At 58.7% G+C, this 23,936-nt stretch overlaps 1 protein-coding gene and 1 long non-coding RNA gene across 4 annotated transcripts; one reads left to right on the forward strand and one right to left on the reverse strand.

Annotated features, from left to right (window-relative positions):
- Positions 1-777: 777 nt before the first annotated feature.
- On the forward strand, positions 778-20,519 carry LOC105473823 (kelch like family member 30). 2 transcript variants are annotated; one of them, XM_011727894.3, is made up of 8 exons: positions 778-1,678; positions 6,759-7,603; positions 8,815-8,947; positions 10,836-10,922; positions 11,665-11,820; positions 13,778-13,966; positions 15,196-15,341; positions 16,852-17,788. In XM_011727894.3, exons 2-8 carry the CDS (start codon positions 6,830-6,832, stop codon positions 17,101-17,103), a joined length of 1,737 nt encoding a protein of 578 aa, XP_011726196.2. In that variant the 5' UTR covers positions 778-1,678; positions 6,759-6,829; the 3' UTR covers positions 17,104-17,788. The 2 variants fall into 2 exon arrangements, with proteins under 2 accessions (XP_011726196.2, XP_011726195.2); XM_011727893.3 differs by lacking the exon at positions 778-1,678 and adding an exon at positions 4,649-4,842 and having other exon boundaries at positions 16,852-20,519.
- On the reverse strand, positions 1,605-4,657 carry LOC105473822 (uncharacterized). Of its 2 annotated transcripts, none has more exons than XR_982495.3 (3): positions 4,542-4,657; positions 2,982-3,162; positions 1,605-1,687 (listed from the first exon to the last, which is right to left on the reverse strand). It is a non-coding gene; the product is annotated as an uncharacterized lncRNA (long non-coding RNA). The 2 variants fall into 2 exon arrangements; XR_982496.3 differs by lacking the exon at positions 4,542-4,657 and adding an exon at positions 3,616-3,844.
- Positions 20,520-23,936: the final 3,417 nt, after the last annotated feature.

Consider the following 23,936-nt stretch of genomic DNA (forward strand, 5'->3'; position numbering starts at 1 on the left):
CTGGATCAAGGCCAGCAGCAGACACACGCATCAGAGGTCCCAGGAGAGCCTGGGGTAGAATGCCAGGCAAGGGGTGGGGTGTGGCTCAGATCCAGGCTGGGCCCCTGGAGTGCTGCTGGGATGCCCTGGGGTGACCCCTAAATGACCTTCTGCCAATACCCTGCCTCTGGGGGAGCTGCCTCAGGGATTCTGATTCCCTTGGCCTGGGGTGGGTCTGGAAAGCTGGGGTTTTAAGACATTTCAGGCGATTCTGATGCCCAGCAGCTGGAACCCGTGCCCACCAGCAGCTCACCCGTGGGGAGCACGTGTCCCCAGAGCAGGCAGGCACTGGCCCCTGCAATGCCACACTCACAGCTGTAGGGCCCGTTTGGTGCCTATAAATCTGTTGTTCAATTGACAAAAAACTAAGGACCAGAGATGGCAGCCACAGCACCCTGGAGGTGCCGACATCAGTGAGGTGGCCACATGCAAAGCAAAGGCGCAAAGCCTGGGGACTTCCCGATGAGTCGAAAACATCCAGGGGAAAGGGAGCCCTGTGTCCCCAGCCCATAGATGAGGGCAGGATGGAGATGTGGAAAAACAGAAACCTTCCCCAAGGGCAGGGCAGGAACCCCAGCTTCTCCCTCACAGCTGGGTCCGTGTGCAGAGGGCAGGCTCCCTGCATGTTGGTGCACAGATTTAATGCAAAGCCTAACTCATTTAAAAATTTAACGTCGGCCGGGCACAGTGGCTCAAGCCTGTAATCCCAGCACTTTGGGAGGCCAAGGCAGTTGGATCACGAGGTCAAGAGATCGGGACCATCCTGGCCAACATGGTGAAGCCCCGCCTCTACTAAAAATACGAAAATTAGCTGGGTGTGGTGGTGGGTGCCTGTAATCCCAGCTATTCGGGAAGCTGACGCAGGAGAATTGTTTGAACCCAGGAGGCAGATGTTGCAGTGATCAGAGATCGCACCACTGCACTCCAGCCTAGTGATAGAGCAAGACTCCATCTCAAAAAAAAGAAAATTAATGCCTCTGAATTAATGCCTCTGAAGGCCATTTAAAAGAAGAAATGAATGAAGCCTGCCATGGAGGCCAGCCTGCACGAAGGCCCCCAGCAACCCCTGCCTCCGGGTGGTCACAGCATGCAGCCCCGTTCCACCCAGGGTACCCCAGAATAGGATGAAGTTGCAGACATCACTTCTGAGTGGGCTGCGAAAGGCGTCACGGCTCCATCTCTGCTGCTCGCCTTATTTCGGGGAAGCAGCCGCCTCGTGTTGGGAGTAGCTCTACAGAGGGACCCGTGGGGGCAATGGGTTCTCCAGCTCACAGCCCGCAGACCCTCCCGCCCCAGGCCAGCCTTCCGATGACTGCAGTTGGACTGAGCATGTCGTGGGACCCTCCTGAGACATCCTGAGGTGCAGCCACCCCACGCACGCGCTCCCGAGGAGAAACGGAGAGACGACGCGTGTGTGCTGTTCCAGGACATTGGATTTCGGGGCAGTTGATGATGCGGTGTGAGATCACTAATGCGGCAGGGCAGCAGGGGCTTCCATCGCAGATAGAAGACGTCCTCATTACAGCGCGATATGCCGTCAAACAAGGTGGTTTAACCCAAGAATCAACAAATCCCAACAGCGAACACACAGAAAGTGGTGCCACAGCCAGTCCGCAGGGAAGGAGCGGCCATCTGACAGGTGAGAGTGCTGGTGAAAGGGAAACAAGGACAGCCTAATGGAACCCAGGCCCCAAATCACCCCAGATGGATGAGAGGTGCTGTGCAGGGCTGTAAGGCCCCCGAGAGGCGGGCAGACTGACATGCGGACCCGGCCTGGGACATCCTCACAGCTGGAAGGCCCCCGGCCTAGCAGAGGGGAGCTCACTCACACAGTTTTTTATTTATTTTATTTTATTTTTTGAGATGGAGTCTTGCTCTATCACCCAGGCTGGAGTGCAGTGGTGCGATCTTGGCTCACTGCAACCTCCGCCTCCCGGGTTCAAGTGATTCTCCTGCCTCAGCCTCCGGAGTAGCTGGGATTACAGGTATGCACCACCACGCCCAGCTAATCTTTTTGTATTTTTAGTAGGGACGGGGTTTCACCATGTTGGCCAGGATGGTCTCGAATTCCCGACCTCAAGGGATCTGCCTGCCTTGGCCTCCCAGAGTGCTGGGATTACAGGCGTGAGCCACTGCACCCGGCCTCACACATTTTAACTTGGTGATTTCAAGCTCAGAATCTATTCTGAGGGAATAGTCACACAGGTGACGCCACCTTCGTTGTAATAGTCCTAAATGGAAAACAGCCTGAACGTCCATGAACAGGAGGAGGTTACCACTCCCAGCTTCACAAAGTGCGATGTCATCCTATTGAGATGAAATTGAAAATCTTTTTTGTTTTTGAGACAGACTCTTGCTGTGTCACCCAGGCTGGAGTGCAGTGGCACGATCTCGGCTCACTGCAACCTCTGCCTCCCAGGTTCAAGCAATTCTCCTGCCTCAGTCTCCCGAGTAGCTGGGACTATAGGTGTGCACCGCCACTCCTGGCTAACTTTTTGTATTTTTAGTAGAGATGGGGTTTCACTCTGTTGACCAGGCTGGTCTAGAATTCCTGACCTCAGGTGATCCACCCGCCTCAGCCTCCCAAAGTGCTAGGATTATAGGCGTGAGCCACCGCACCTGGCAAAAACAGAAAATCTTTCAGTGCTGATCCCATCAGAAACGCCCACAATCTAACAAGGTGTGAGGAAAGGGCGCTGACCCACACGCACCGGCAGGCTCATTTTGACAATAGGAAAGAGCTGGAAGCATGTTAATGGCAAATGATCTTTTACTGGTGACATTTTCTGCTTTTTATTTTTCTGTTTTCCAAAAGGAACTTGTGTTATTTTTATCCTCATAAAAAGAAACAAGTGGTGTATTTTTAAAAACTGCACCACTCAGTAGCAATCTGTTGATGAGGATCTGTTTTGCACCCCCGGTGTTGAGTTTCCCAAACTGACCTGTCATCTGAGGTGCTGGGACTCCGAGCCCCACGACGGCTGCTGTGAGGCCTCCACACTTGGCAAGCAGTGCTGTTCTCCGAGCAGAGCCAGCTCCCCGTGACAGCAGCCTGTCATCAGAATCCCCTGTCCTCATTTCCTCCAGCCCGAGCTGGGACCACATTAACCCTGCATGTTCCGCCTGCAAACAGCGGGGACAGTGGGGAAACCCAGCACTCCAGCGCCCACCCCATAGTGGTCCTGGGCACAGCGAGAGTTGGGGTCTTCCATAAGCATCCCCCACCCAACGTGAGGCTGATGTCCAAGGCCAGGGGGAAAATCCCGGGACAGTGTGGGACAGGAGCAGGGGAAACAGCAGGGGCGGGGGCCAGGCTGGGCTATGGCTGAGCTGGGCTGGGCTATAATTGGGCTATGGCTGGGCTATGGCTGAGCTGGGCTGGGCTATAATTGGGCTATGGCTGGGCTATGACTGGGCTGGACTGGGCTATGGCTGGGCTGTGGCTGAACTGGACTGGGTTATGGCTGAGCTGAACTGGGCTGTGGCTGGGCTGGACCGGGCTATGGCTGGGCCAGGCTGGGCTGTAGAGGAAGCATGGACTCAGGGAACCCCTATGGAAGGTAACCCTCAGGGCACCTTGCAGACTTGGCAGTAATTTGTGTGTGAGCTTCCCCTCCACAGGCTGTGTGCGGCTCAGGAGCAGGAGTGGGGTTCTGTCTCCCTGGGGGCCACCTGGGCCTCTCTGGTCTGTAAGAGCATTAGGACAATCCCTAGTAGCATCAAGAGGCCACAGCCAGACCCAACACTCCCCAGCTCCTCTAGGTCGCAGCACACCTGGAAATGATCATACTGGTCAGACCCACGTGGCCGATGGGTTGAGGGTTGAGGGCTGAGGGCTGAGTGCTGAGGGCTTCTCTCCCATGCACCTGAAGCTCCTCAGCCTCAAAGCTCTGCTCTGGCCACTGGTGTGGGAAATGTCCAGTGGCCTCCTCGGCTCCCAACTCAACCCACCTGCCCTTGGTCAGGCCCTGTGGTTCTGAGCCCAGTTCAGTCCCAGGCGTGAGGGCTTCCCCCTGCGACTACTGTGAACCAAGCGCTGGACAGGAAGCTGAGAGTCCGCTGCTGTATTTTTAGATGACCCTGTTTCTTAGCCGCCCTGGGCAGCCCCGAGGCCAAGGCCGTGGGGTAGCAGGGCAAGGAGCCCCAGCGTCTCTCCTACCTGCGCTAGCTGGGTGGGGCACCTGAGGGTGGCACCTCCCCTCTCTGGGCAAAGTTCCCTCACCGCTGCCATGGACTCCCAGCTTGGAAAGCCTCTGCTAACCAGCTGTGCTTATTCATGATAATCACGTTTTCCCACGTGACAGCAGAACAAGAGGACACATAGGTGCCACTGACATCAACAGCGAGGGCAGCACCTGTCAGTGTCCTGGCCCTGGGCTGAGGCTCTCTGCCACCCCAGGCCCCCACGACAGGCTCCACTGTCCCCACCTTGTAGATGAGGAAACAGGTGGGGAAGCTGCACCCCTGCCCCCACCAGCCAGCCCCACCGCCACAGCTTTCACCTGTGCTTGCCCTGGAGCCCTTCCTGATGTCTGTCCTAGGCCGCGAGTCCCTGGAAGGCCTCGATGGGCTTTCTGAGCTGACAGTCACCGAGGAGCCGGCATCTCGCTCCTTCCCCCACCAGCCCAGCCCTCACCACCTGACCCTCCCGCCACCCTCCAGACAGAGGCTAAAAATACCTCCCCCGGGGCCACCAGCCTCGCCCTGCCCCGCCCTGCAGGCCTCCGTGTCCCCAGGCTGCCGGCTAGGCAGTCCTGCTCTCGGGTCTCTGTTCTCAGCTTCAAGGTCCAGGCCGAGTGAGAGGTAGGATCCAGGGGGCTCTGGGGCAGGGGACAGCAGAGAGGGCAGGGGGACCCAGCAGGGGGCAGCGGGGAGGATGGGTTAGGCCCTGGAGGCCGGGATCACAGCGAAGTGCTTTGGAGACGCCCCCTGGCCCCTGCCAGCGGCCAAGCCAGGCTCCTCAGGGTGGGGGCTCAGGAGACAGGATTCCCTCTGTTCCAGCTGGAGAGGTGGGAGGGGGAGGCTGGGCCACCCCTCGGATGGCAGCCAGGGCCACTCAGCCACAGTCGCCAGCCTTGCTGGGCTCAGGCTTTTTATTGTCCTGCCCACTCAGCTTCCTCACTCCAGGCCTGGGCAGGCACTGGGGTGAGGCTCTGAGACCCTCAGGAAGCCCCTGATCCATGCAGGGACTGCAGGGTGACAAGTGTCAGCAGGCACCCCTGAGGCCCCCAGGGAAAGTGGGGGCGCTTACGCCTGCCGGCCCATCGCCCCAGCAGCAGCTGGCCCAAGGGAGCACAACAATGACGGGAATGCGACGCCTGCAGGCGGTGGCCCAGGGACAGCCCCATCGCCTACTCAGGCCCCAGCTCATCTCCCAGCTGCCCAGGAAGGGCAGAACCGCCTTCATGGGGGCCAGGGCCTCCTGGGGAGGGGCCAGGCAGGATCCCCATGCCTGCAGTGTTGAGTGGGTATTTCGAGTACTGGCCGGGATGCTGGGGCGTGGGGCCGCCGGCCGCCTGAGCTGCCCTGTGCGCGAGCCCGGGTTGGTCTGTGAGGCCCTGTGGGCTCCCAGGTGCTTCCCCGCTCTGGGGTCAAGAGGTGGCATCCGGGTCGGGAAGTCGGGGAGCCGTAGCTCCCACTGCCTGCACCTGCACCGTGACTGCGCGGCCAGACTCTTGGCCTCCTGGTTCTCCAGCTGAGCTTTGTCATTTCCGTGCTGCTGACGTTCCCACGCATTTTGTACCTGTGGACGCGCGGCCGCCTCTCTTGCCCGGGATGGCTCCGCGAGGCGCCCCCTAGCGGGCGAACGGCCCCTCCGCTGTGCAGCCTTTCGCCCTGGGGTGACCCGGGTCAAAGGCTTGGGCACAGACTTGATCTCTCCTAGGGACGGTTGTCTCAGGTGCAACACCAGAAGGACACAAACCACATGCGTATAATTACATGAGCCTGTAAGCAGCCTTGCTGACTCAACCATAGGAGAGTGGTGATGCGAAACCCTCCAGAACGCTGCCTTTGGCTGGCCGTTTCTGTTTAGCAACCTCCAGCAGGCCACGTGGAATGCAGGGTTCAGAGCCTGGGCCCCCAAGCCTAGCTCTGAGTTCAAATTCCAGCTTCACCACTTCCTAGATGTGTGATCTTGGGCAAGTGACTGAAAGGTTCTGTGCCTCAGTCTCCCCAGCTGTAAAAGGAGCAATGATTACACCCACCCTCCAGGACTGTTGTGGGGCTGAGTGGTGAATGCACAGCTTCTCTGCATGTTTGGCACGTGGCCTGGTGCCTGGGAGCACCACGGGAGCAGGAGCTGCTGCAGCCCCCAAATGGCCTCCCCAGCAGTGTGGGATCTGGGACAGAGGACACCTCTGGGAGTTTGGGTGCCTCCGGGGCCCCTGGGGGTGGGCTCAGTGTAGCCCAGGGTTGTGGACGAGACCCAGGGCATGGGTTCTCTTGCCAGCCCTGTTCTGCCCCGAATGCCTGGCCATGGGTAGGTCTCCCACCCCTCCGAACCTCAATTTCCTCACTGCAAACAGGAATGACTCCTGCCCTACCTTACAGGGTTCTGGGGGTGGCTTGAGGCAGATGGAGAGTGAAGTGATTGACACATGGTCGATGCTCATCCTGTGTTTATCAAGGGATGGAAAGGGCTGATGGGCAGACTGGATGAGTCACTCAGGAGGATGAGACCATCCCCACTTGGCTGACCCTGCTGTCTTCTCTCCTAGGAGCTCGGGCGGCTCCACGCACTTCTTCCCTTGAGTGGGTGGGCTGCTGAGGGTCCCGTGGGCACAGCATCATGGTACGGAACGTGGATGACCTGGATTTCCACCTGCCCTCGCATGCCCAGGACATGCTGGAGGGCCTGCAGCGGCTGCGCTCTCAGCCCAAGCTGGCCGATGTCACACTGCTGGTGGGCGGCCGGGAGCTGCCATGCCACCGTGGCCTCCTGGCACTCAGCAGCCCCTACTTCCATGCCATGTTTGCGGGTGACTTTGCCGAGAGCTTCTCTGCGCGCGTGGAGCTGCGGGACATGGAGCCAGCTGTGGTGGGGCAACTGGTGGACTTCGTGTACACAGGCCGGCTGACCATCACCCAGGGCAACGTGGAGGCACTGACACGCACGGCTGCGCGCCTGCACTTCCCCTCGGTGCAGAAGGTCTGCGGCCGCTACCTGCAGCAGCAACTGGATGCTGCCAACTGCCTGGGCATCTGTGAGTTTGGGGAGCAGCAAGGGCTGCTGGGCGTGGCTGCCAAGGCCTGGGCCTTCCTGCGAGAGAATTTTGAGGCTGTGGCACGTGAGGACGAGTTCCTGCAGCTTCCTCGAGACCGGCTGGTCACTTGTCTGGCCAGTGACCTGCTGCAGGTGCAGCCAGAGCAAAGCCGACTTGAGGCCCTGCTGCGCTGGGTGCGCCATGACCCACAGGCCCGAGCCTCCCACCTGCCTGAGCTGCTCAGCCTAGTGCACCTGGACGCCGTGCCCAGGCCCTGCGTGCAACAACTGCTGGCCACAGAGCCCCTGATCCAGGAGTCAGAGGCATGCCGGGCAGCCCTGTCCCAGGGCCATGATGGGGTGAGTGAGCAGCTGGGAGGCCCCCATTCCTGGGAAGCAGGGAGGAGAGCCCCAGAAACCCCACCTGAATCAGGACAGAGTAAGGAGTGGACATTCCAAGGTGCACTGACCTTGCAATGCTCCTTGTTTTGGGCCAGTTCCCTATAAGGACATCACCATTCACCCCTCAAGTGCAGATCGTGCCTGTGTGCGTGTCACACCCTGGGTGCAAGGGGCAGGGGAATGTAGAAGTGGTAAGATCTGACCCTGTCCTGAAGGAGCCTGCAGCTCAGTGGGACAAGCCTGGAAACAGGCAGTGTGGAAGGGCCAAATATATGCCCAGGATGCATTCTGGGAGGGGCTGGCAGTCAGGGAGTGCTTTCTGGAGGAGGCAGCATGTGAGCTGGGCCTTAGAGGAGGGATAGGAGCTCACAGGGAGAAAAAGAGGGGAAAACCATCCAGGAAGGTGGTGCAGCTTATGCACAGGCGAGGAGGCACAGACAGGCCTGGCAGTCCACCGGAGCTTTTATGGGGTGCTACTTCCTGTTTGTGCTGGCAGTGGGCCTGGCGGGCACGGCAGGTCATGATGGAGTGACAGGTCTGGGAGTGGCTGTGCGGTCAGCTGCCAGACACCCTGTTTAGGGGCCTTGCTCCAGGGCACTCCTTTAGAGCCAAATCCGAGGACAAAGAGTGTCTCAGGCTGATGGTCCTCAGGCCAAGGGTGGAGTGAGTAGTGGGCTAACCCCTAACCCCTGTCCCCAGCTGGCTTCAGAGCCTTGCCAGTAGGCAGTCACCTAGTATTCTAACTCCCGGCAGTGGGAGATCTGGGGGTTCCATATGGGGGCCAGGGCGGGTGGCTGTTGGGGAGCCTGGGGTTCTGGGAGCCCTAGGCAGCGACTGCTTACCGGCCATTCCTAAGACAGCCAGCAATTCCCACTGAGCTGGGACACCCTTGTGCCGCCTGCTGGAGGCCACCCAGGGAGTGGGGATGGGGAGAAGCTCATGCATGGCGCTGCGTACCTGCTGTGGGGCTGGTTCTGAAGGTGGTTCAGGAATGCCCCTGAAAGGCACGTGGTGCAAGGAGCGAGCAGCTTGTGCACTCGGGCACACACCATCTCCAGCAACACGCATGCACACATGCACACACATGCTGAGGCTTGCCCAGGGCATACGGGGGCTCAGGGCATGGGGAGACTTTGCCGTTGCCCTGACCCTGGCCTCCCACCCCACAGGCACCACTCGCCCTCCGGCAGAAGCTGGAGGAGGTCCTGGTGGTGGTGGGCGGGCGGGCGCTGGAGGAGGATGAGGCAGGTGAGGAGCCCACTCCCCGCCTTGGAAACTTTGCCTTCTACAACAGCAAGGCCAGTAAGTACCCCTCCCGCGTCTGGGCCCACCTGCCATCCCTCGGTCTGGCGAGAGCCACTGTGTCCACCTTGCAGGTGGAGCGACTGAGGCTCGCAGAGGACCAGGAGCTGTGTGAGGCCACTGTGAGGGGCATGCCTGGGTGGGCCTCACCTGGGGGCTGCAGAGGAGCCTGTGACACCCCAGTGAGGAGGAAAGCTGGGGGGCACTGCTGTTTCCTTTCTCTGCAACCAGAGCCCAGGACTCTGGTCCCTTTTAGGCTCTGGGACTGGTGTACAGGGCTCCACGGCCCAGACTGCACTCTGTGGAGTGGGCAGCCTGGCCGCTGCCTCCTCCCCATGCCCCCCGCTCAGTGCACCTGCCGGGGGAATCGAGACCCCAAGGGGAGAGCGGGGTGGGGAGTAAAGGGGTGCAGGCAGCTGGAGGAGTGAGAGCTCAGCTTCTGGGTCAGCCCAAACGGGGTTGTAATCCCAGCCCTCAAACAGGTGACCTCACCTCTCTGAGCCTCAGCTTCCTCATCTGTGAAATGGGCTCCTGCTGTTTCCTCACACAGTTGTAGGAAGCCCTGAAGTGGGCACTGAGGCCAGGTCTGCCATTTGGCGGGAAAGGAGGCATGAGGGCCCCGCAGCAGTTCTGGAGGCCCCTGCACTGGCCCCGGGAGGTGCTCTGGGAAGGGCTGATGCAGGCTGGCTGGTGTCATGGGGCCACCAGGCAGGTCGCCAACCATCTCCTTGGCGTCAGAGGCTGGCAGACTCCAGGAAGCCCGAGGCCAGCTGTTCGGGTCAGGGGCTGATGAGAGGGGTCTGGGGCTGGCGTCAGGAGGGAGCAGCTGTCTCAGACCCGGCCGGGAGGCGGGGTGCTGGCAGGAAGGGCCTGTTGATGGCTGGGCAACCCCCTCCCTGGGGTGACAGAGCCATGAGTCACGGGGACACGGTCCCTGCCCACAGTGCCAGGCTGTGCTCCCAGGGAGGCCTGGAATTCCGCATCTCCCAAAAATGGTCATAAACAGTAAACAGAGTCTTCCCAGGGGACATCCCGAAGGCCTGGGGCTCTTCCACAAACACCCAAAATATGTCCATTTATAGGACTTTACCATTTCCACAGTTATTGTCTTGATTTTCCAAAGCATTTTCGCATCTCTTGCCTCAGTTTACCTCTTGTAGCTCTGAGAGGCAGGCCTGACTTGGGCATATCGCTCTGCCCCACCCCACAACCCGAGCAGCAATCATCCTAACAGCCGCCATCAGTGAGCAGTCCCATGAGGGTCCCCATAGCTCCTGGGAGACAGGGGTCAGTCCCACCCTACAGCAAGGAAACTGAGGCTGGGCTTTGCCCAAGGACACACAGCTGGGGCACGACAGCTGGGATTTGGACCCGCTCTGCCTGCTGCAAGGCCTGTGCCTGATCCCCTGTATGTGCCTGGCTGCCTGGAGGGCAGGGAGGGTGCAAGGAAGGAAGGGAGGGAGGGAGGAAGGCATGCTGTTGGTGTTATCACACACTAGTGACACCCACAGATCAGGCCACTTAACCCACACCACATCTAACCGACAGGCCAGCCCCAGGGGCTGAATGGTCCATTTGGGGTCAGTGGGGTCAACTGCAGGGTCAAGGTGAGACCCCGGCCTCCAAAGCCTTCCTGCTTCTCCAGGGGGCTATCCTGTGTCCACTCTGAGTGCCAGGCTCTGTGGAGGGGGTGGGGGGACGCATTAAGCCAGAGCACCCAGGACCCCCTGGGCCCCTGCACCAGTGTCCCCCTGCCCTTCCCTTTCCCCACCAGTGAGAGGGGCATTTCTGCACCTGGTGCACGGAAAGGCACCTGGGAAGGGGTAGTGGGGACCGCCCCAGCAGGGAGCCTGGCAGCCTGACCCTTCTGCCTCTCTCCTTCTGCCAGAGAGGTGGATGGCGCTTCCAGACTTCCCCGACTACCACAAGTGGGGTTTCTCCCTGGCGGCCCTGAACAACAACATCTATGTCACAGGTAGGCAGCTCAGGGACCCTTCCAGGGATGCCCTGCCCAGCCAAGCACCGGGCTCAGTGCAACCCCCGCGCTGAGTGGGGTCTCTGATGGTTAGTCAAGGCTTGTCGAGGCCTTTCCATGCATGTGAAAACAAGGACATTTAAAATCCATGGTCACTCGTGGGAGCCGGGAGCTGCTTCTGTACACAGGCTGGCGCGGGCCCACCCCTGCATCGCACAGCTCCTTCAGGGGAAGCTCCAGACCTCCCCGCTAAGTGCCACGCTGGCGTGGCTGCTGTGGACGCCACCAGGTTCCAGGTGGCCTCCTTCAGTGAGAAGCCCCAGGCCTGGTGGTTGACCAGATGTCCGTCTTGGTCCCCAGAAGGAGTCATGTGGTGCAGGGGTCACTTTGTTCTTTTCTATCTTAGAAATTGGGATTCCCTCCAGCCTGGGTGACAGAGCGAGACTCCATCTCAAAAAAAAAAAAAAAAAAAGAAATTGGGGTTCCTTGTAAGATTTGGGAGGGGACAAGCTTCCACTGATGGGGGCTTGAAACCACTGATCTTGTCATCCCTGTTTATGGGGGATAGAGGGGCCTGTGCAGTCACACAGCTCGACTGTGCTACGCTGGTCCCACCCCTGGCTCACCACACTGGAGATCATGGCCTGGCATGGGGGGAGGCCCCTGGACATTGGTACCCAGACCCCAATGGCCTGGCACCCCAGACTGGTGGTAGCCATGTAGACAGAACTTCTCCCGGCAGGTGGCTCTCGGGGCACCAAGACAGACACCTGGTCAACCACCCAGGCCTGGTGTTTCCCACTGAAGGAGGCCGCCTGGAAGCCCGTGGCGCCCATGCTGAAGGCCCGCACCAACCATGCCAGCGCGGCACTCAATGGGGAGATCTACGCGATCGGCGGTGAGGCCTTCCTCTCCATTCCTCCCTGGGGCCTGGTTCTAGCCTCTCTTCCCTGCAGCAATAGCAACAGAGAGCCCCACGCTGGCCTCAGACCACAGAGATGCTGCTCCCAGTGCCACCCTCAGGGCTCGCTGTCTGGTGGGGTGGGCAAGCCATAGGCCAGGGCTCCTGACCAGGTGGGCCATCGAGACCCACAGCCCGGGTGTCCTCCCTGGCCAGCTCCCAGTGCCTCTGCTGTGCTGGGACAGAGACAGCAAGATGGTGACTCAGGCCCCAGGAGGGCTTCCTGCAGGAAGGGCCAGTGGGGACAGCCACACCCACCCGCCAGCACCTGCAGCTACAGCAGGGAGTCACCCAGGAGCCTTCACCGATTAAAGGAACATCGAAAAACAAAATGTGGCCAGGTGTGGTGGCTCACTCCTGTAATATCAGCACTTGGCGGGGCCAAGGCAGGAGGACTGCTTGGAGAAGGACAGGGTCTCTCTATGTTACCCAGGAGTTTGAGACAAGCCTGGGCAACATAGAGAGATCCTGTCTCCCTTTTTAAAATTATTTATTTTTTATTTATTTATTTATGAGACAGTCTTGCTCTGTCACCCAGGCTGGAATGCAGTGGAGTGATCTCAGCTCTCTGCAACCTCCATCTTCCAGGTTCGAGCAATCTTCCCACCTCAGCCTCCTGAGTAGGTGGGACCACAGGTGCGTGCCATCATGCCCAGCTAAGTTTTGTATTTTCTGTAGCGACGGGGTTTCACCATATTGACCAGGCTGGTCTCAGACTCCTGGGCTCAAGTGGTCCACCCACCTCAGCCTCCCAAAGTGCTGGGATTACAAGAGGGAGCCACTGCCCCCAGCCCATAAAAAAAAAAAAAAAATAGCCAGGCCGGGTGCGGTGGCTCACGCCTGTAATCTCAGCACTTTGGGAGGCCGAGGCAGGCGGATCACAAGGTCAGGAGTTCGAGACCAGCCTGGCCAACATGGTGAAACCCCATCTCTACTAAAAATATAAAAATTAGCTGGACATGTAATCCCAGCTACTCGGGAGGCTGAGGCAGGAGAATTGTTTGAATCTGGGAGGCAGAGGTTGCAGTGAGCTGAGATCGAGCCATTACACTCCAGCCTGGGTGACAGGGTGAGACTCCATCTCAAAAAAAAAAAAAAAAAAAAAAAAAAAAAAAAGGCAGTCATGGTGTCACGTGTCAGCCAAGGTAGAAGGATGGCTGAGTCTGAGAGGTCGAGGCTGCAATGAGCTGTTATCGCACCACTGTACTTCAGCCTCAGTGACAGGGCAAGACCCTGTTTCAAAAAAAAAGAAAAAGAAAAGAAAAAACACATGTGGCCCAAAAGCTCTGTAGGTGATGAACTGGTCTTGAGGCCACTTCTAATGCCCCACCTGTCCCAGCTGTCCCCTTTCTCTCAGTGGCTACCGTGTCCCCAACCAGACAGCAGAAAGCGCCCAGGGCTTGTGAGGTCCCCAGGTGCTCACAGAGGCCCAGGCCAAGGCCTGCTCTCCCCAGGAGGCGTCCTCATCACTGTCACACCCAGACTGTATCTGGGACTGGGAGGGAGCTGCCTACAGCTCCAGGGTCTTGCAACCTGCCCTCCCAGGGCTGGCATCCTCCATTCCAGTTCAGAGCACTCCAGGAAATGACTCCTGGCACATGAGGGGCCTGGGGGAGGGCAGCCTGACTGCTCCCTGCCACCCCGTTCCGCAACATCGGCCCCAGAGTGGGGCATTTCTAGGCCCGAGTGTCCATCCCCTACACCACTTCCTGGCGGGGTGGCCTTGGGAGGTGCCGGCGCCTCTCAGAGCCTCAGCTTCTCTATCTGCGAAATGGGGAGCCCACCCCGCTTCCCACCACGGTGGTCCCTGCTGCTTTACAAAGCCCCAGCCCCTGCGTTTCCAGGCCTCCCCTCTCCTCCCCAGCCCTGACCTGCCCCCGCCCTCACCCCGCAGGCACCACCCTGGATGTGGTGGAGGTGGAGAGCTACGACCCCTACACAGACAGCTGGACGCCCATCAGCCCAGCCCTCAAATACGTCAGCAACTTCTCGGCCGCCGGCTGCGGGGGCCGGCTTTACCTGGTGGGCTCCAGCGCCTGCAAGTACAACGCCCTGGCCCTGCAGTGCTACAACCCTGTCACAGGTGGGCGGGGCTCAGGGACCGAGGACAGGACCACAGGCCCCTCTGACAGGCGACAGTCTGCTGGCAGTGATGGCGAGGATGGGGGCTCCTGAGGATAGACAGGGCCTGGGGTGGAGAGAGCTGGTGGCCGCAGCCTCTCACAAAGAGGAGGGGACGCGGAGGAAGGCAAGGGCCCAAGGGGTCAGGGACCCACTGCGTCACCTCCGCAGAGTCCCAGCGCAGAGGCGAGCTGCACATCTGTCCTGCTCAGGCCTTAGGGCAGCAGTGGGCTGGGTCTGGGCACTGAGCCCAGCACCTGGCAGCTGCCTGACGGTTCTACCCAAAAGGGCCTCACGGACCAGGAGTGGTGACCCCCAACCTCCAAGGCCCTGAGGACCATCTTGGGTTCTGGACTCTGTGCCAGAGTTGGAGGCCCAGCTCAGCCTCCCTGAACTCTGAGCCGTCCACCCCTGGCCCTGGTCTCCAGTCCTGTTTCACCCTCTGGACAGTGTAGATGGTGGCAGACCCTGTTTCGCAGTGTGGGTGTGGGGACAGTGTAGATGGTGGCGGACCCTGTGTCGCAGTGTGGGTGTGGGGACAGTGTAGATGGTGGCGGACCCTGTTTCACAGTGTGGGTGTGGGGACAGTGTAGATGGTGGCGGACCCTGTTTCGCAGTGTGGGTGTGGGGACAGTGTAGATGGTGGCGGACCCTGTTTCGCAGTGTGGGTGTGGGGACAGTGTAGATGGTGGCGGACCCTGTTTCACAGTGTGGGTGTAGGGACAGTGTAGATGGTGGTGGGCTCCATTCTGAGGCGTGGATGTGAGGACCCTCAAGAGACTGGCTGGGCCCAGGGTCCATGCAAGGCCCACCTGGGTACCAGGCCCGGGGTTGGGGGCTGGGCAGGGAGGGGCCCCAGCCAGTCAGGTGGGGTGGGTGGGGTGGCAGCCAGGCCAAAGCACCCCCAACAGGGAGAGACCTGAGGGATCCCTGTACCCTTCACAGGCCCCTCACCTATGCTGCAGCCTTGTGAGGGGTCACTGTCCCCAGGGGGAATATCAAGGCTGGGTGAGAGGCAGGTGTGGGTCCCTCCCAGCTGCACCACAGGAACCTACTCCCATTTCACAGACAAGTTCACTGAGGTTCAGAGAGGCACTGAGTCTGGAGTCCCTCAGAGTGGGGGACAGTGCCAGTGCCAGTGCCCGCACTGGCAACCCTGGTGATGGTGGCCGGTGCCTGTGCCCCCCGCAGATGCGTGGAGTGTGATCGCCTCACCCTTCCTGCCCAAGTACCTGTCCTCGCCGCGCTGCGCCGCACTGCACGGGGAGCTCTACCTCATCGGGGACAACACCAAGAAGGTCTACGTGTACGACCCCGGGGCCAACCTGTGGCAGAAGGTGGGCCACCCCCTCACCCCACATGTGAGCCCCTGCCTGGGACTCCTGACATCAGAGAGCCAGCCTGGGAAGTGAGGCATGGGGTGCCACAGAGGGCCCACTGCGAAGGGGACAGCACAGGCTGGAGTGCCCACAGAGGGCCCACAACGAAGGGGATGGTACAGGTTGAGATTCCCCCCAGGCTACAAGGCGACAACAGTGCCCTGGCCTGAGCCCCCTTGTGGATAGGGGAGACAGTGACAGTGGGAGAACGTGGTTTGGGGTTGCCGGCCACTGGTGCTCTGTCCCTGCACACCCAGCTTCCTACAGAGGAGTGGCCTGTCCTCCTTCTCAGGGAGAAAAACCAGGTTCAGACGGAGGGTGCTATAGGGACCAGGAGGGAGGGCGTCCTCTGCCTCAGGGTGGCCAAGTCAGGGAGGGGGTTCCTGAGCTGAGGGGAGGTGAGAGCTGCCAGCCCCGGGGCCTTCCTATTGTCCTCAGCACCATCCCACCATGGCCTGCTCTTTGACCATTAGTCCCTGAGGAAGGGGCGGGAGGTGGACCTCTGGGCGGCCTCCCTGGTGGAGGGGACAGTGCCCAGGAGGTTGGGGGTGGGTCTTGGCACCAAGCCAGATGCCCTGGGCCTGCCCACCTGCCCCAAGACTCCCAGTCCCTGCAGTCTGAGAAGGGGGCACTCTCTCCTGCAGCCACCCCGCAGGCTCCTGGCCTGGTGACAGCTGGACCTCTGCAATCCTGCTGCCCACAGCTGTCCCCTGGCGTCACTGCTCAGCTGACCCAGGGCCCCCATTACAGTGGTGAGACAGGTGCAGGGTGGGCTCTGCCAGGCCAGCGTGTCAGCCTGGGCCCTCTCAGCTGGGCCACAGCCAGGCCTTCCTCCAGCCCAGGCCATTGTCCCAGCCTCAGGTCCCAGCACAGCAGGACTCTGCCTTACCCTCTCCGGGCCTGGGTCCTCATCTCTTCCCTGTCTTCATCTGGAGACCACAGACCGGCCTCCTGCTTCCCACCCACCCAGGTTCTTCCTGAAGCCACACCTCTCTCCAGCCTCTGGAAAGTCACTGCCCTCACCCCACAATCCCTCCCAGGGCCACTCCCAAGGCCACAGACTGAGCAGGGGTGCAGGGGTGAGGCGAGGGGGCCCACGGTGGGCTAGGCTCTTCCTGGGTGTCTCCTGTGAGACAGCGAAGCCTCAGTGAGGCCTCGAGTCAGCCCAGACCTCCCTGGGAGGCAGCTTTGGGCTCAGGCCTCAGGGCCCCCCTGACTGCAGGGGTGGAATTGTCATCCCGAGGGCTGAGGGCCAGAGAGGGAAAGGGGCCTCCCCACCAAAAGAAGAGTCTGAGGAGGCTGGAGGGGCTGGGGTGGGCTGCCCAGGGACCCTGTGCTCGTGCCGTGGAGGGGATCTGGGCCAGGTGGCTGGCCGTCCTCTCTGCCACTTCCCCAACCCTGCTGAGGGCACCCTCAGCACTGCTCTCCGGCTCCCACCATGGGACATTAACCCGCTGACCGTGTACAGGTGCAGTCCCAGCACAGCCTGCATGAGAACGGTGCGCTGGTGCCACTGGGCGATGCACTGTACGTGACGGGCGGCCGCTGGCAGGGCATGGAAGGTGACTACCATGTGGAGATGGAGGCCTATGATACAGTTCGGGACACCTGGACCCGCCACGGCGCCCTGCCCCGGCTCTGGCTCTACCACGGGGCCTCCACCGTCTTCCTGGATGTCTCCAAGTGGACCCAGCCCTTCAGCTCCACCCAGGAGCACTAAGCCAGGGCTGGGCTCCCCGGAAAGGGCCCCCCAGCAGCCCCTCATCACCCTGTGGAACGGCCCCCTTTCATTTTCGCTTAGTTCTTCACTTGGAGCTACCATTCCTTCCGGGCTTGGGCCACCAGGGGTGATCAGACAGCATGGCTCGGAGTACACAGCCTTGGTCTCTGTGGCCACCACACTAAAGTCTGAGCTGAGCAGTGATAAGGGCCTGAGTGCCGGACACCAGCATAACAGGGTCAGGAAGCTCTGCTGCCCCTGGGGTTACCGAGACCTCAGAGAGAGGAGCCGGGGGCTGGGCCAGCATTCCCAGAGCTTGTGAGCTCCACTACTGCCCTGCAGGGCCTTTTGGAGCAGTTGCATGAATGTAGGGTGAACACGGAGTGTCCCAGAAAGCTGAGGCTGCTGGGGAAGGCAGGCCCCAGAGATGGGGTCAGCACCAGGGCCTCGTGGGCCTGCTTCTGCGTCGCTCACAGCAGTGTAACCATGGCAGGCCACCTCCCCTCTCTGGGCTTCAAGCTCCGCATCCGCCACCCATGGGGCTGACTGTGTGGGCTTTGGGTCCCCACTCAGCCTTTGCATGTCGGTGCTGTTTCTGCTTCTGTGGACAAAGGAGGCCCCAACCATCTCTTGCACCCAGCGGGCAGCGCCCACAGAGAAACCAGGAAGGAGGGAGGCGGGGCGTGGGGCGGGGCGTGGGGCGGGCCGGAGGGTCCCAGGGAGGTGAGCAGGAGAGCCTGCTCTCAGAAGTGACTGCTGCATCTCTTTGTGTCAGAACAAAGGCTCTGCATCAGAATGGAATTTCCCACCAGGGGATGATTCTTGGGTGCACTGGTGGCACCCTCCTGAGGGTGAGGGGTAGCATCTGATGGGCCCCTGGCAGCACGCAGCCTGACTCCAGCTGGCTCAGGCTAAGTGGCTTCTCCCTCATCCTGAATGAGGCACCCACCTTTGGAGCTAAGGAGACAATGAAGGACACTCCCTGGGTGCCCAGTGGCATGTCCTTACTGTCACAGGCTTTGCCCCAGGACATGGGGCTAGAAGTCAGGAGTCAGGCCTGGCCAGGCACAGGCCCTGGTGTTGCCCCGCAGAGGCCTTGAGCAGCTCCCGTCTCCCACTGGATCCAGGCTTCCTCTCCAGGAGCAGCCCATGGATTCCTCCTTGAAGAGCCCCTGCCCCTAGGGACGAGAGGGGCCTCTGACATCCTTGGGTTCTAAGGACAGGAACCCCTGGGTCTCTTGAGTTTCCATAGGTAGGGATCTGCTTTGCTCCCAGACCTGCCTCTCATAGCATTTTTTTTTTTTTTTTTTTTTTTTTTTTTTTTTTTTTTTTTTTTGCCTCTTGTTACCCAGACTGGAGTGCAATCTCACTGCAACCTCCACCTCCTGGGTTCAAGCGATTCTCCTGCCTCAGCCTCTCTAGTAGCTGGGATTACAGGCACCCATCACCACGCCTGGCTAATTTTTGTATTTTTAGTAGAAACAGGGTTTCACCATGTTGAGTGGGCTGGTCTTGAACTCCTGACCTCAGGTGATCCGCCCGCCTCAGCCTCCAAAAGTGCTGGGATTACAAGGTGTGGGAGAAGTGAGCTGACCCTGGAGGGCCAGAGAGAGTGGGGCCACTGGGTGCTTCCAAAGGAACAAGAGCCCAGAGCTGAGGAGACCTTTGGTGGCAGGTGGATTGGATAAAGCACGGGTGAGGGTTTCTGGGGCCCTGGGCTCTGTTTCCACGTGGAAATCTGAAATGTTTTCTAGACAGTGATGGAAGGAGGTCAGCCAAAGGGCTGTTTAAAAACAAAGCCTCCATGTAAACCATTTCTGCAGGAATATTTTAAAATAAATAAAAATACAACTGAAGACATGAAATGTCAAAATAGGCTGACTTTGATCACAAAGTAGCCACAAGGGCGGCATGCCAGAGCAAGACCTGCTCTCCACCCCTGCACACCCTGCAGGAATATGGGCGCTCCACGGGTGGAGGGCGTGGGCCTCTCCAGGTCCTGGCTCCCAGCTTTGAGGTGCCGATCAGCTGGGCTCCTGATTCAGGGGGCCATGGCACCCTTCGTGGCACCAGGAGGAAAGGGGCGCCTGCTGGGTATTGAGGTGAGAGGCTAAGGAGAGTTTCACGACGGCCTCTCCCCATGCTGTGGGGAGAGTGAAGGGAGCCCAGAGGCTGGAGAGGCGTCCCAGGACAGCAGCAGCGGGGAGCGCAACCCCCTCTGTCTTGGGGGAAGGGAAAGGGCAGACACAGACTCCAGGGAGCTGCTGAGATCGGGCCTTGGCAGGGGAATGCAGCCAGCACCCCTGTTGCCCAGCTGGGAGGAGGTGGCAGAGTCCATCTACCCTCTCTGTCCAGCCTGCCCCCTGTCTCCCACTAGTGCCTCCTACAGGTCAAACCCAATCAGAACCCAGAAGGAAGAGAGGCCATTGACAGGCTGTAGTGGCCAATTGGGGACAGAGAACAGGTGGAGAAGGTGGCCAGGGCACCAGGATGGCAGGCAGAATGTCTGGCACACGTCACCCACTTGAGAGCTTTGCAGGAAGGGACATTAATGCACTCACCAAGCAACAGTCACAGGGCAGCCAAGGCACCCCCTTCCACCATCAAAATCCCAGGACAGCAAGGACTCATTAGAAGGCTTGAGGCTAATAGGGGCTTCTAGAAAGGGGAGCGCGTAGCCTTGGAACATGTGCAAAAGCCCACAGGGGTGTGCGAGTGAAACCCACCTCCCCAGCCCCGTGTGCTCATGTCCTCCAGGTAGCTGTGTGTTGTCTTGGCCACAGAAGATGCTGGGTAAACTAAGGCCCCTCAGCCTTCAGTGGGCACACAGGGCCCTCAGCCAGGCCCAGCACCGCCAACTCTATCTCAGCTCCCTCGGGTCCCCAGGTAAGCCAGGGCCTAGGCATGCTTCCAGCCACTTCCATTGGACTTGAGTTTCCCAACACCTGCCAGATAGGCCCCTTTTATTATCCAGCATCTTCTCTATTCAGGCAGGGACAGTGGTTCCTGGAATCAGGCCATTGACACCCTCATGTGACTGTAATTAAATGGACTGGTCACCTGACAGTTTTCCGTAGTCAGGTAGACCGTGACATAGCTTGGAGATCTGTCCCCTCCGAATGTCATGTAGAGTCTGATTGCTGGTGTTGGAGCTGGGCCTGGTGGGAGGACCCCTCAGGCGTGGTGTGGTGCAGTAATGGTGGTGTGCTCCCGCAGAGCTGATCGTTAAAGAGCCTGACACCTCCCCTGCTCTCCCTTGCTCCCTCTCTGTGTGACACACCTCCTCCCCTTCCCCTGCCACCATGAGGGGAAGCTTCCTGAGGCCTCGCCAGAAGCAGATGCTGGTGTCATGCTTCCTGTACAGCCTGTGGAACTGTGAGCCAAATAAACCTCTTTTCTTTATAAATTACCCAGCCTCAAGTTTTCCTTTATAGAAAGAAAACAGACAGATACAGGCCACTACTCCAGTTGGTTGGGCCATCAGTTGATCCAGTTGAAAGCACGTGTATGGCTGGAGAATGTGCCAGTGGCTTAAGGAGAGAGGGCACAGCCACATACACAGAAAAGATGTCTGTACTGTCCATCCCCAGTGCCTGGTGTGGTGCCAGCTGCTTGGTCTGAAGTGTGGCTGCTTCTCCCAGGCTCTGCAGCACCAGGTACATGGCAGGGCAGCCAGGTGTGTGGCTGTCACTGAGAGTGAGGAATCTCCATGGGGGAAATGTCCTCTTTGGAACAGACCCCAGGAGCCATCATGACTCTGTCAGATGCCAAGGTGATTTTGATCACAGTCACATTTAAGAATGTGATTCTTGCTGGGCGCGGTGGCTCAAGCCTGTAATCCCAGCACTTTGGGAGGCCGAGACGGGTGGATCACGAGGTCAGAAGATCGAGACCATCCTGGCGAACACGGTGAAACCCCGTCTCTACTAAAAAATACAAAAACTAGCCGGGCGAGATGGCGGGCACCTGTAGTCCCAGTTACTTGGGAGGCTGAGGCAGGAGAATGGCGTAAACCCGGGAGGCGGAGCTTGCAGTGAGCTGAAAAAAAGAATGTGATTCTTTCCAAAATGGCATTGTATTCAATGGAGAGGTGAGCTAAAGATGATTATTTTAATTAATCTATTAAAACCATGTAGACAATTAGCAGAAAACTCAAGAGACCCTCTGGGCAGAAGTGAGAAAGAACTGTCCCCCGTGAGACCCGAGACTGCCCACACATCCATGCAGCAGGCCACAGTGTATTCTGAGGGCTCGGCCTGGTGCCGGCACGTTGCGGGAACTGCACAAATGCTCACTGAATTGAACTAAATCTGTGGGTTCTCCAGAGCAACGGACCTCAAGTTGTAGGGGCCAGACCTGGATGTGGTTTCATTTGACGGTTCCATGATCTTGGGCCAGTCCCAAGATCTGAGCCTCAGTTTCCTCATCTGTGCAATGGGGATAATCACATGATTTGCAAATTAGATGATGTCGTGGACTTGCAAGGCCCAGTAAACAGCCACGGCTGCCCACCTGGGCCTCGGGAGGCCACACAACAAGCTGACTTCACAGTCCCACTGTTTTCGGAGCAGAGGGAGCTTTTATTCCCATGACTTCATCGGCAAAGGTCCTTCCTCTGGAGGAAGAGAGAAGAGTGGGAACAGCTTGACTGCATCAGGCTGCTGGGAAGGCAGGCCTGGGCCGTGACATGAGGGCCCAAGAATGAGGATTAGATTTCAGCCAGGCATGAAGGCGCGTGGGGGAGGCCACCTCCTGCTCCAGTGATCCCCGTTCTGTGGCCACTCATTTAGTCCTTCCACCCTGGGATGCACTGGCTTGCCCCGATGCCAGCCCCACTTCTGACCCATGGGCTGCTGCTGCAGGGGGAAGCCCCCATTTCTGCTGCTCCTTGATCTGCACAATTCTTTGCTAAGCTCCACCTTCCTCTGAGTGAAAACCACTTTGAAATGTGAACATAGATACACGCAGGGGCCGCACCTGAAGACCCCTGGCCTCTCCGCTGTCTGCCCCCAACCCAGGAAGAGTCATCCCCTCAGGATAGTGTTACAGGAGGCTGCCCCAGCACCAGAACCGATTTGATTTGGGCCCTCTGGCAGGGCCTATGACATCACTAGGATTGTTCATTGTTTGGGAAAATAACTTTTTCACATGGCAACGGCACTTGTCCTTAATGCTGGCCTGAAAGCTGGGGCCCCCCACTGTGAAGTGGAATGACATCACACCAGTATCTTAAGGGTAATGTTCCCCAAATCGGGGCACCTCAGCCTTGTGTGTCCTCAGTGTTGCTGACGGTGGCAGAGCCTCCTCTTCCCAGGGCTTAGGTGCAACCAATCGGCGCCCACCTTGAACCACAGCTGTAGCCAGGACCCCAGAGGGAATTCAGACCTGTGGGATGCCCATTCCTCACAGGGAAAAGATGGGGCTATGTTTTCTGCAGTAATGCTCCAACTCATCACGGAGCTCTTATTTCACACCAACTAGAGGAGGAGGAACCCTAACGAGCAAAACATAAGGCCGTGAAGATGTAACCTGCCCAGTGAGCAGGAGGCCCTCTCCAGCCCCACTCCGGTTCTGCCCATGGGCTGCGTCCTGGGCAAGCTGCCCACCTCTCTGGGCTAATTGATGGGGAATCGAATGAGGTGCTGGTGTGGATGAGCTTCTCCAGAAGCAAGAAGGTACCATTCACACAGCTGCAACTCCTGGGGACAGGAGCCCGTCTCTCTTTTTATTATTATTATTATTATTTTTTGAGATGGAGTCTCGCTCTGTTGCCCAGGCTGGAGTGCAGTGGCGCCATCTCAGCTCACTGCAAGCTCCGCCTCCCGGGTTCACACCATTCTCCTGCCTCAGCCTCCCAAGTAGCTGGGACTAAAGGCACCTGCCACCATGCCCGGCTAATTTTTTGTATTTTTAGTAGAGACAGGGTTTCACCGTGTTAGCCAGGATGGTCTCAATCTCCTGACCTCGTGATCTGCCCACCTCGGCCTCCCAAAGTGCTGGAATTACAGGCATGAGCCACCGCGCCCGGCCGACAGGAACCCCTCTCTACCAGCAGAATACAGGAGAATACGGCACGCGGGGGTCCTGTAGTTCACAGATACAGTCCCTCTGAATAAGAGAAACCGAATGAAATGTTAACACATTATACTGAATGTGCATGTCACATTCAGACATGTCATGACAAAGTTCCACACATCAGGCTTCTTAATAGACATTCCAATAGAACCAGACATGAAAGCCCACCAGAGAAAACCTTCATTCTTTGAGGGCTCATATGTGTGAATTTAGGAGCAAATGTCTCTAATTGTGACAAACCTGTGGAATGTTTGCAGGTGAAATAAGTTCACATATCTTGCTGGGCACATATGACCTAAGCCAGTGTTTCTCATATTTCTCAAATGTGTCTTAAAGACTTGCATGTTTTATAGGAATTCAAATGTTTTCGTTGCATTGGTTTAAAAAAAAAAAATCATTTGTGGCTTTTTGTTGAGATGGAGTCTGGCTCTGTCACCCAGGCTGGAGTGCAGTGGCTCGATCTTGGCTCACTGCAACCTCTACCTCCCAGGTTCAAGCAATACTCCTGCCCCAGCCTCCTGAGTAGCTGGGATTACAGGCACTCGCCACCACGCCCAGCTAATTTTGTAGTTTTAGTAGAGACGGGGTTTCACCAGGTTTGGTCAGGCTGGTCTCGATCTCCTGATCTCAGGTGATCCACCCGCCTCCGCCTCCTAAAGTGCCGGGATTACAGGTGTGGCCACTGTGCTGGGCCCATTTGTGGCTTTTAAAGGCAGGACTTCTCTCTTGTGTCCTCACCTGCCATTGAAAGACATCTT

This window comes from Macaca nemestrina, chromosome 11 (genome assembly GCF_043159975.1).
Source record: "Macaca nemestrina isolate mMacNem1 chromosome 11, mMacNem.hap1, whole genome shotgun sequence".
In the NCBI taxonomy this organism is placed as follows: Eukaryota; Metazoa; Chordata; class Mammalia; order Primates; family Cercopithecidae; genus Macaca; species Macaca nemestrina.

Bases quoted from the DNA above. Each gene is read 5' to 3' on its own strand.
- LOC105473823 (XM_011727894.3), top strand. From the start codon at position 6,830: ATGGTACGGAACGTGGATGACCTGGATTTCCACCTGCCCTCGCATGCC. The intron at 10,923-11,664 runs GTAGGCAGCTCA...TTCTCCCGGCAG, and splicing joins CAACAACATCTATGTCACAG to GTGGCTCTCGGGGCACCAAG. The intron at 11,821-13,777 runs GTGAGGCCTTCC...CTCACCCCGCAG, and splicing joins GGAGATCTACGCGATCGGCG to GCACCACCCTGGATGTGGTG.